Source organism: Melopsittacus undulatus, chromosome Z, assembly GCF_012275295.1.
Source record: "Melopsittacus undulatus isolate bMelUnd1 chromosome Z, bMelUnd1.mat.Z, whole genome shotgun sequence".
NCBI classification, from domain to species: domain Eukaryota; kingdom Metazoa; phylum Chordata; class Aves; order Psittaciformes; family Psittaculidae; genus Melopsittacus; species Melopsittacus undulatus.
The window spans coordinates 77,680,683-77,693,361 of record NC_047557.1 but is presented as its reverse complement, the minus strand read 5'-3'; the positions used below and the strand labels follow the sequence as shown (position 1 = coordinate 77,693,361).

Below are 12,679 nucleotides of genomic sequence, written 5' to 3'. Positions count from 1 at the left end.
TTCTGTAATAAGTTAAAAAATGCTAAAAGAAGAAAATTATTTTTCCTGATAACTGGTTGTCATCGTATAGGTTTGTCATGGAAAAAGCAACAGAATACAGAAAGATATCTGTACTGTGTGCTCCTAAGATTCATATACACAGACTGCATATGAAAATAAAGCCTTATGCTGTAGCAATGTACTATGTATGAAAATACATTTGTCAGGAAGAAGATTTCTGAATTTCAGATATTAGTATAAGACAAGTATTTCAGAATAAGCTGTCTTTGAGGGCACAGAGTCATTTGCGCCTTGATTACACACATACTTCTGCAGCCAAGAAAGCCTCATCTTTAAAAAACTGGGTAATACCAACATTTTGCAACTTACAAAAATCTCCATATAAAAGCCAAGAAACAAGGTTATGCCATACAGAGAGATAGGAATAATCAAGAAAGGATGACTTAATGTGGTCGTTGTTCTAACTCTGAAAACGGACCAGGTGACCCCTGAGATCCTTTGCATCTCTGCATTTCAGTCAATAGGTGGGTAGAAGCTATGTGTGTAGTACAAATATTGATATTAAGTGTAAGCCCACAAATACAAGAAGCTAAAAGGGAAAAATTATTAGAATATGAAGCCATAGATGTAGTTGTTTTAACCACTAATAAAATACGATCAAATGCTATGTATAATTACCATAGCTAGAAATATGCAGAAGATAGAAAAAATGGGACAAAAAGGAAAGGAAGTTATTCTAGAGCCTAGAAAGTTGAAGATCTTTGATCTAGTCTACAGAATTGAATTTGCATAGCTCCAACTGTAGTGTCTGTGGTTTCTTATAGACTTTCATGGACTGGAAATGCTGCTCCACCACCAAAAAGTGCTTTTGGTCACTTAAAATTGGTTTGGATTTTCTGGATGTTTCAGTTCCACATATCTGCACACACCTGCATGCAGCTGGCATTTGATTTTCACATCTACCCACTCCTGTATGAAGAGATCAAGGCTGACACTAGGAGGTTTGTATAAAATGAGTCAGTGTTCAGGCATATGCCCTACACTGTGCAGCCTCCCAAAGGGCTACACGGGGGATGCAGAATCTGTTTGCATGTTTTTCCTGATCCCAGACAGAAGTATTTAAGTCCCATTGAAGTATAAATACATTGATAATTCTGCCTTCCAGATCAAGTCATGTGTATTAAGTGTACCATATAGAGAAATACGACCATTCATTTCCCAGGAATTTAAAGCTGACATTTAGACAGCAGTAGCATCCTGACTTCTCACATCAGTCTGGTTTTCCCCTGGATCCACCAGTTTTGCTAATACAATCATGGGGCCATTTCAAGCACAGAGATGTCCCAGCACTCTTTTACTGCCTTGACATTGCTTCCTCACTGTGCAATGATAACTACAATTTCAGGAGCTTTTCTCAATCAAAGGGAGTAAATTGTAGTTGAGGGCTGGGTTGATCTACATTTCAGATTATTTCTTTCCTTTTGGATCTTTCAAACTTCAGGAATTATTCACAGCTGAAGATCTGAACCCACAAAAAAGGACATCCCCTTCATTCTAAGTTTTACTCCTGGAAGTTCTTGTCAGCTCATCATTCAGCATTCTATAAAGTATTCCCTCTATGGCACCTTTGTCCCCTCACATCTATATGAAGAGTCTTCATGACTAACACAAGCCTGAGGCTCCACTAAATGCAATGGTGACACAAATTCTTAGGACCTGACCAAAGTTTACTCCAACAAAAATAACAATGGATTTCGACTACAGCCAAAAAAATTACCAACTTTAAACAGTCATATTTTGTTTGTTCTGTCATTCTAAGTGATTAATCCTTAGAAGAGCAAGCAAATGAATCCTTTTGCAACTTAATGTAATATAACACACTAGGATGGGGTGATGAAAAACTATCACTGAGAAGTCAAAACATGACATATCCTAGTAAACCTGTAACTTAAAAGTATTACTCTGTCTGTCCAAAATAGTGAATTTTTAAGAGACATGATGTGACTTAGGAATGAGGTGAAGGAGCAGCTGTGAAGACGAATACCATTTACTGCTCAAAAAATAACCTAAGTTTGTTAACCTAGGAGAATGTCATAAACCAAGCTAGATGAAGAAGTACAGCAGAAATATTTCTGTATTGAGCCAGTAGAAAGTAACATCCACTGGAAAGAATATTTAGCTTTGCAAAATGTAGAATTTCAGGAAAATGAGAATTAGTATCACTAAAGAAAGATGAGTTTAGATGTCTGCTCCATCATTACAAGCAGTTGCAGAAGCAGTGTACATGACAAACTATCTACTTGTAGCTTGCTAAGACCAACAGGCACATTGGAGCTGTTAGAGAAGCTGCTAGGGCTCTCAGAAAAGTGAGCCTGGCATAGTCCCAGGAAAATGTCAGGTACTACATGGATGTCACTGTGGGTGAAAGCTGTGTTTAGATATAGCCTAATTTGTAGTTCTCAATTTGGTCTCACAACTTGCATATTGGAGGATTGTCTAGAGCTGCATATAAAAAGCTGTATGCAAAAATAAGTGTGCTAATGATAAATCCTATCAAAATAATAGAAAAAAAAGGCATAATTCACACATTAGTGCTAAATATACATTTATACCCAAGTGTGTGATTATGTATTTTCCACATAACCTCAGAGCTTGTTATTTTGACTAATTTACAATTGGTAATGTTCCATAACAAATTGTTCATGGTGTCCCACATTAATTCAATTGTGTTTACACCATGTTGTAAAATGTGTCACTGTTAAACTGGTAAGAAGTCTGGAGAACAAGTGTGACGAGGAATGGCTGAGGGAATTGGGATTTTTTTAGCCTCAAGAAAAGTTGCCTTATGGGAAACCTGATTGCTCTCTACAACTACCTGAAAGGAGGTTGCAGTGAGGCTGGGGTGGGCCAGTCTCTTCTCCCAAATAACCAGTAATAGGACAACAGGAAATGGCCTCAAGCTGTGCCAAGGGAGGTTTAGACTGGACATTAGGAACAATTTCTTCACTGAAAGTGTCATAAGGTATTAGAACAGACTTTCCAGGGAAGTGGTGGAATCACTGTCTCTGGAGGTGTTTTAATAGACATGTATATGTGGTGCTTAGGGGCATGGTTTAGTGATGGACTTGGCAGTGCTGGATTAACAGTTGGACTTGATCTTACAGATCTTTTCCAACCTAAATTATTTAATAATTCTATGAAAATTCTGGCAATATTCATGAATGTATGTATTCCTTATTTTAATGCAAAATTCTGAATGTATGTTTCTTATATTCTGTGATTCTAATGACTAAAATGTTACTGACTCAAAAGATTACAGTGTAGTTTATAATTAAATTTCACCTCTAGGAGACTGTTTCAAAATATCAAGTGAAAGATGCTTGAGAATCTATTAACTCTAATAACCTTCATTATTTTTAGACAGTATTCTTTACAGGTTACTTTAACAAGTGAGAAGTGGGAATTCTTACACAGTCATAACAGATGTTGGTGGGAAAAGTCTATAGGGTTTGAATATTTACCCTTGCAGATGTAACACTCTAGGTTAAATAAGGACCATCTAATGTTTTGCCTCTCTAGTAGCATTAGATTCAGAAATACATATACTATGATATAACAGAAACACAGTCTAAGCATCAGCTGTTTTTTATAGAGGTTTTGGAAAAGGGTTTAAAAAGAGACCAACCTGAATAAGCATCCAGCTGAACTGGCAGAGGTAAAGGTAATGTGTAATAGATGCAAGGGCAGAGCAGCTTTCCTCTGAGAGATGTTGGCTCATGTAAGCAGAAGCCAGAAATGAAATCTGCGGGGAAAAAAAAATGCCTATATTGGAATTAAACAACATTAATTTAATAATAAGAATGAGCGGGAAAAAAGTTATCTTCCATTTGGAAGTAAAACATACACCCAGTTACCATTCCAGAGATACCTTGGACATTTAATATTCACCCAAAAGAAGTGACCTTTTAACACTGTCAGCCACAAAACTAGCTTTAAACTTTTTTGCACTCTAGTATCCATTACATCCATACCTGAAAAGACTATAGAGACACCTCATATTTATTAATACTGCTTCCCAAACTAATTGCCATGCAACATTAGACACCAGTTTTGCAACTGAGGGTGGGTATTTTCCTCCATAAAACAAAAAGAGACATTATAATCTGATCTTAGTAAGGCAAGAAAATTTATCAAGTAATCAAACTCAAGAGGCATTTCCTATCTTCAGACTGTAAGATATGTAGCAGTATTACACCACATCACATAAGATATCAGTACTGAACAAAAGCGAGTAAGCATGTCTTCTGTTGCCTAAGACCAGACCAGGATTTCACACTCATAAGGCAGATATAAGCTCTTTTGCAGAGACATGCCCAATGTCAAAAGACTATTCCTTGGCTGGTTAAGCAGAGAATGCATTGTCTAAGGAACAAAGATATTCTGACTCTGACTGCAATGAATGCTGCTAAACAATTTCAAAATAGTATTTAAAATTTAAACACAACTCATAAGCTTTTAGCTCTGTCTTCTGCGAACTTCTTTACAGCGGAAATAGTTCTACAAGCAGACTTAAAAAAAAATTAAAGCGTTCACATCAAGAAATGCTCAGTTTACCTACTGAGTACCTGTAGTAACTGATGATTTTTCCTTTCCTTTACAAGGAATACTACTATTTTGACCAACAGCACATTGACTTGTTAGTCAGTAGAGAATATTATCTCACAATGAAATGGAAGAATAAGCAACTAGATGACAACTGGACTAAAATCAATTATGAGATGCATTTCATAATCTAAACAAAAAAATATGCAATTTTAGTATTTTAAGTGGTGTTCATCAGTCTTCTGCTGTGAAATGGAATCTGACCACAGCCACATAGCCATTCAATTATTAAAAGGTTAACACACAGTTTAATATTTTCTGCTACTTGCCAGATTCTGACACTGCTAAAACAAATGCTATTGTCTGGAGTGGGTTAAACACAATTGAAATATGTGTGCAATAGCTGCCTTCCATGAGGGATAAACACAAGAAATATTTGAGTAAACAACTCCATAGGATCAGCTAGCTCAAGCAGTACCACCAGTACTTTTCCTAAAACTTGAGCAAATGTTTCTACTTACAACAGGAAAAAAAACAATGTACATCTGGGTGGAGAGGCTCTACCACTTTTTGTTATCTGAAGGCTCATGCATGTGCCAATGACAGACTGTTAGGCTAGACAAATAAGGAATGAAAACACAAAAGCAGACTGACTGGGTCCTGGAAACATGGTTTTGCACCTTCTGGACTGAATGCTGGCATGATTACATATGCAATCAAAGAAACTATAATTTGTCATGTTTTAAGAATTTTTATTTTTAAACATAAAAAAGTATCCTGTTATGTCAACAGTTTTCCAACCAAAACAATGCAAAAAGTCCAAATATTTGCTAAAAATGCATGCTTTTCATGGACACCATCTTTTGTTGAAGTAAATCAGCAATACAGCTGAAGTAATCCTTCTTGTAAGGATTCATTGAATATAGTGGTATTACAATGTTTTAGACAAAAGAGAAGGTTAATGATCTAAAAGATGCAAAGACACATAGAATCATAGAATGGTTTGGGTTTGAAAGGACCTTAAGATCATCCAGTTTCAATCCCCTGCCATGGGCAGGGATGCCTCACACTAGACCATGTCACCCATTTTACAGAATTTTAATATGTTATCTTGCATCTTGGGCAGAAGATACAAATAAGATTTGGATTATAACACAAAAAAAAAACAAACCAAAACAAACAAAAAACCAATTTGCAGCTATATTTCAAAACCTGGGAGAAAAGACTGTAGTTTGGCTGTGCTGTTCTAACAATGCACAGCAATTTGGCAGAAACATGTGGTGCACCAGACACAGAATAGACCATTCCCCCATAATGTGTGAGCTGGTTAGGGAAACAAATGAAAAAGCACATTCCAGATAAGTTGTTCCTTTGACCTAATTGTCTTGTGGCTTCTGTACTTTGCTTAGTTTTTAACTGCAGTGGGCAACCTATAGACTGATAAGGGTGCTGAGGCCTTGGCACAGGTTGCCCAGAGAAGCTGTGGCTGCCCCACCCCTGGCAGTGCTCAAGGCCAGGTTGGATGGGGCTCAGAGCAACTTGATCTTGTGGAAGGTGTCCCTGCCTGTGGCAGGAGGTTGGAACTGGATGAGTTTTAAGGTCCCTTCCAACCCAACCATTCTATGGTTCTATGATTCTATCACCTTTTGTAATAATTAACTTATTACTTTGATAAATAAAACACATACCATATATTGGAATAAGTTGTTTCCTTTTGGAACATTAAAAAATGCATATTAGATGTGTTCCTTTTGACACCAATTGTTCAGAGCTCTTTTTACAGAGATAGCATGAAATTAAATACCCCTTTTTCAAAAAATCTTTGTAACCCACCATTCTGTTCTATGTCAAGATTATGATGTAATGCTTCTTCCTGGTGAGACTTGACCAAAATGGTTTATCTAAGAGATAACAAGAGACTGAAGTTATTTAAGTAGCAGGCTGCTACTCTTTATAATTTGTGATAGTTCTGTGCCACATTCAAAATTACAGTGATAGCGTATCAGTCACAGGTTCCTCTTGACAAACTGAAAAAATGAAAGTTAAAAAATAAATTATGATAAATCAATGCACTTCTGCTAAAGAGCAAAAAGGTCTTTGACAGAGCTCCCACTTGACAGTCATTTACTCAGTTAATTAATCAAAGGATACTGCAATCCCTTTGGAACTCTAAGACAATTGCCTAGCAGTTTCTTGAAGGAAATTAGCACCTGGGTATTCAAACTAAGCCATCAGCACCAAACTATAAATTAATAAAACCAGATGTTTCACAAAACTGTACGTTCCTGTATGACGAAGAGTAATTTTGTACCACATTTTCCAAGCAGCAGGCTGTCTCAGAACATCACTCCTCTGCTATTTAAGAGCTGTCTCCTATTTTCCAGCCTGCACTTACTCATGTTTAATTTATATCTATTTTTTCTTCTGTTGGAAGCCTCTCCGATTAAACAGCATTTCCTCCTCTTTGGGGTTTGCACTATCATGAATTCACCGAAAGCAGCAGCATTCTTCCGCAAGCTTCATTTTTCAAGGTTAAATAAGCAACCACTGAATAGCACCATACTCAGTAGCGAAACCTAAACTGAGCTGGACAGCAAAAGCAGTTTAACTCCAGGAATACAGCATCTGCCAAGTTGAATTTATCTTGTTTCTGCAAGTAATCCCACGTAGTGCATTGTGAAATGTGTACTCATATGTGCAAAAACCTTTGCAGAGAAGTTTTTGCAGCTTGTGAACCAAATTCATCATCCTCCCCTATAGTGATGACACTTGAATTCTATTAATGAATATATTTACCTGAGGTTGGACGGAGAAGAGCTGCAGAGGTTTTTAACGTTCTCATCTGGCAGTCTTCTTATCTCCATATATCTCATGCAAAGACTTTTTCTGATATAATACCTCAGTGATCATTTGGTACAGTTATTCTTCTCATTTCCAACTAACTACTTCTTGCCTCAGAGTTAAAGCTTTGCTGTTAGCCTACAAGTTACAACTTTTTACCATGTTCTTGGAAATATGCTTGTATTTCACTCTTCAGTGTTCCAAGGTATTCACATCTTCCTACCTGCTACCCCACTACCATTTTGAAAGGTCAGTCCTTCCCTTTCTTCCATCAGCACATTTTTTCCTGGCACATTATTTTCTGTTCCACAAACAGAACAATGCTTTAGGATCAGTGAAATACCTCTCTTCATAAACCATTCTCCCAAAGCTGTTTTTTTTCCATTAGTCTGTTTCTTCCCACATTCCAGTTCCTCAACTAATCCTCCTTCATTTTGATTTTAACAATTAGGTGACATACCATGCATTTTAATGCATTTATCTCACCAAAGAAAGCTATCAGACTTGTCTGGCACAATCTAATACAAACACACAGGAGTATTATTCTCCACTTCATTTATCACTCTGCCTTGGATAGAATTTTTTCTATCTTTCTGAGACTGAATTGAACAATCTGCAGTTGCCAGGATTTATATATTTACACACACATATATATATATATAGTACTTCAAAGTTCGCTGATTACACTGAGCTGTGTGGTTTGGTTAACATGTGGGAGAGAAGTGATGGGATCCAGAAGGACCTGGACAGGCTGGAGAGGTGGGACCATGTGAACCTCATGAAGTTTAACAAGGCTAAGTGCAAAGTCCTGCACCTGGGTCAGGACAATGCCAAGCATAACCACAGGCTGGGAGAGACTGGATGGAGCAGCCCTGAGGAGAAGGACTTGGGGATGTTGGTTAAGAAGAAGCTCCCCATGACACAGCTTCAGTGTGCGCTTGAGGCCAGAACACCCCCCCGTGCTGGGCTGCATCCACAGAGCGTGAGCAGCAGGTCCAGGGAGGGGATTCTCCCCCTGTACTGTACCTTTGGGAGATCCCCCTGTAGTCCTGCATCCGGCTCTGGAGCAACAACACAAAAGGGAGGTGGAGCTGTTGGAGTGAGTCCAAAGGAGGCCATGGAGATGCTGCAAGGGTTGGAGCAGCTCTGCTCTGGAGACAGGCTGAGAGAGCTGGGCTGATTCAGCCTGGAGAAGAGAAGGCTCCATAAGGGGAGACCTTAGAGCAGCTCCCACTGTCTAAAGGGGCTACAAGAAAGATGGAGAGGGGCTTTGGACAAGGGCCTGTAGGAACAGGACAAAGGGGAATGGCTTTAACCTGAAAAAGGGGAAATTTAGATTAGATATTAAAAAGCTCTTCTCTGTGAGACTGGTGAGACATTTATGGCACGATATAGGCCAGTGATTCCAATGATCCACTGATAAAGGCCAATACCAATTGAAAATATCAGCAGCACTTCAATTACTTCTGGATTAAAGACTGCATCTAATCTTACACCAACTGTTTTGAACTTGTTTGGAAAGTACTGCATTAAAATGGTTAACAAACATTGTGGCATTCCTTCAGAAAGGTTCTACAGAACTGCAGTGAAACTGGCAAATACTGCAAGAATTATTTTACAAAGACCTGAGTTTATCTGATGCAATATAAACTACACCACTAGTAGTAAAACACTGGAAATATACAATTTAAAAATAGAATATGTTATAGACAGAATCATAGAATGGTTGGGTTGGAAAGGACCTTAAGATCATCCAGCCCCATGCCACAGGCAGGGATACGTCACCCTAGACCATGTCACCCAAGGCTCTGCCTAACCTGGCCTTGAACACTGCCAGGTGTTGTTGGCAACCTGCTCCAGTGCCTCACCACCCTCACAGGGAAGAACTTCTTCCTTATATCTAAAGTGAACTTCCCCTGTTTATGTTTGAACCCATTGCCCCTTGTCCTACCACTACGGTCCCTAATGAAGAGTCCCTAGCCAGCATCCCTATAACCCCCCTTCAGATACTGGAAGGCTGCTATGAGGTCTCCATGCAGCCTTCTCTTCTCCAGGCTGAACAGCCCCAACTTTCTCAGCCTATCTTCACACAGGAGGTGCTCCAGTCCCCTGGTCATTCTTGTGGCCCTTCTCTGGACTTGCTCTGAGAGCTCAACATCCTTCTTATGAGGACACCAGAACTGCACACAGTACTCCAAGTAGGGTCTCACAAGAGTAGAAAACAACACCTGATACTGCAAAACCCCCTAAGTAATAAGTTAAATTAGAGGTAAAAGTAAAATATTAAAGCAATAAAATAAAATCAAAACCTGATTTATAATTTTCAGACTTGCAAAAAAGTTTTCACAGGGGGAGGATAAATCTGAGAGCAATATTCTTGTCCTCTTTCAAGAAGTACCAAAAAGGCAGCCTGTTGTATTGGTTGAAATAAAAAGAATACACTTGTGTTATGATCAAGAGAAAAAGCTGTGGAGCAGGCTAATCAACCCAGGCAGACACAGAAGCACCAAGCAGCAGAACAACAGATATTTAGCTCTGTCAGAGTGTGCAGAGTTAGTGCTTTGAGCATTTGCTCAAAGAAGTTTCACTTTCCCATTGGAGAGGAAGCAGCTTTGACTCCTGCATTGAGAAAAAGATCCTTTCCCAGAATCAGTGAACAACTCCTCTGGAACACCTCAGAGCATGCCAGTGACGAGCATGTCAATATATTCATGTCATATTTTTTGTAATTCCCATAAATCCCTCTTTCACAGTATGAACTTGCAAGGGTTTAGACACTGTTTTCTTCTAGACAGAAGTTTTCATGTATGTCTTCTAGAATTGGATCCTAATGTTGGTAATTTAATTTCTTTTCACATGAAACATTTGTTGTCTTTTACAAATGTCATTATTTTTGTTTTAAGAAATAAAAATTTATTTCTTTGTTCCATGTAGGAACAATTGTCCTCCTCATAGAGCCCATTTACATGCATTCCTATTAAAAAAAAAAAAAAAAAACAAAGAGCCCAAATGCATGCTATCTGTCATTATACCAATCTCAAAAAAATAATAGTATCAAAGGCATACTTTACAGTATTGTTCCTTTTGTCGGACTTAATTGCAGTGAACAATAACATAGGGAAATAAACACATTAAAAACTCCCATGTCCTGACTGAACTGCTCTCTTCTGCTTTGAATTTACTTTATATGGATAAAAAAAATGGGTTCCCTTTTTGAACACGTGGAAACTGCTTAATACTAGTGCATATGAATCATACATTTAGTTACTTCTTGGTAGGTCAGGACAGCACTGAAGTGAGCCAAGTGTTCTTCTCATGTTTTGTGTTCTGTTATTGAATGTCAGGACCAAAAATACCAACAAAGGATGTACAAATAATTGGAGAGATTTATAGACGCTAGCAAAAATTCTAAGTCACTCTTCTTGGAAAAAGTAATAATACAACATAAAGCATGTTTTAGAGCACAGAATAAAAGGTTATACACAGTATTAAGCAAGGTCAAAAGAAAGGTTCTGTAACTAACTTTTAATTTCATATTTATTCTGTAATAGTGATGCTAAAGTAAGCAGTTAAAGTTCCATTTGTGAATTTACACAGACACTAAATAACTTCACAAGTCACTAAACTGTTTTAGAAATTACCCTACTTCAGAGAGGAGTGCCTTATAACTGACACCAGACAAAACAATACATCTGGGTTTAGCTTTATTTATGGCTTCAGTTAAGACAGTGAACTTACATACTAAAAAATAAGTACCTTATGAACAACAACTCCAAGGTCTTACTCTATAATTTTCAGGCACTGTGTATTTTAGAGGTATTTTTGTGTGTATGAATTATTTGCTCAAAATATATTGGTCATCTATCACTGTAAAACAGCACTTTAAGAAAAGCTAAACAGCCAACTAAAATAAAATAACTTGAAATACTGATGGTATATTTACAACAGTGACTCATGGTGCTTTTGTATAAAGATGTTTACACTTTATTAAGCGGCAGCAGAACTGGCAAGCATTGTAAGCAGTGATTAGGCACCAGCAACCATATGTTACTCATTCCCTTCCCCGAGTCGAGCAGGGTGATAGTTACTTTCATGCTGGGTTCATTCCCATTTTTAGGGCTCAGGGACTTTTCTAGCTTCTCTGAGCAAGGCAGCAGGCACTCTGAGTGTGCAGGATCCAGGGCAGGAGGGGGAGAGGCACCATGATGTGCAGCAATGCAGACAACAGCTGGCCAAGTGGGAGGAATCAGCTGTCAGGGAAAGGCTGGGGTAACCTGCACCTCCACAAAAAAATTCTGACAGAAGCACCCAGCTGCATGGTCTCCTCTAACACAGTTTCTCCTTTCTTCCAACCATGCTGTCACTTACAAAGAATGTGTCCATAGTATCCGAGACTGGTTTGGGTTGGAAGGGACCTTAAAGCTCATCCAGTTCCAACCCCTGCCACAAGCAGGGACACCTACCACTAGACCAGGTTTCTCCAAGCCCCATTCAACCTGGCCTTGAACACTGCCAGGGATGGGGCAGCCACAGCTTCTCTGGGCATCCTGTGCCAGGGCCTCAGTACCCTCACAGGGAAGAACTTCTTCCTAAGAACTCTGTCAGGTTAAAGCCATTCCCCCTTGTCCTGTCCCTACAGGCCCTTGTCTAAAGCTCCTCTCCAAAGCCCCTCTCCAGGTTTCTTGTAGCCCCTTTAGGCACTGGAAGCTGCTCTAAGGTCTCCCCTTAAGGAGACTTCTGTTCTCCAGGCTGAACCAGTCCAGCTCTCTCAGCCTGTCTCCAGAGCAGAGCTGCTCCAGCTCTCACAGCCTCTCCATAGCCTACTCTGGACTTGCTCTCTCCAACAGCTCCACATCCCCCTTTGTGTTGGAGGCCCCAGAACCACAAGGAGGGAGTCTCACAAGAGCACAGTAGAGGGGAAAATCCCCTGAGAAGTTATACTTGATTTTTTTTTTAATAACAAAAAATAAGCACTAACAGGCTCCTAACTTACTTAGTTTTATATACATATTCAGAACAATTTATCTGGCATATTACCCTGTAAAGACAGTTCATATCATCACCTCAGTTTAGATCTGGGACAAAGATGCATGTTGCTTTGTCGCTTGTTATACAACATGAGCCAGACCTCCTGAGTCCCCATGCTAGATCCTCAATAACAGCACACTTTTGCTATAATGATGCAAATAGAAGATGAAAAAGTCTTTTTGTAAAACCATCGAAATTACATCTGGAG

General features: G+C 38.9%; 1 protein-coding gene across 1 annotated transcript in view; it reads right to left on the bottom strand.

The window, feature by feature from the left end:
- ADGRV1 (adhesion G protein-coupled receptor V1) overlaps positions 1–12,679 on the bottom strand; it is a 264,845-nt gene that overhangs the window by 86,377 nt on the left and 165,789 nt on the right. Inside the window, exon 83 of the mRNA XM_031046194.2 lies at positions 3,686–3,802. Within this exon, the coding sequence (XP_030902054.2) occupies positions 3,686–3,802 (117 nt within the window). The remainder of the gene's footprint in view (positions 1–3,685; positions 3,803–12,679) is intronic.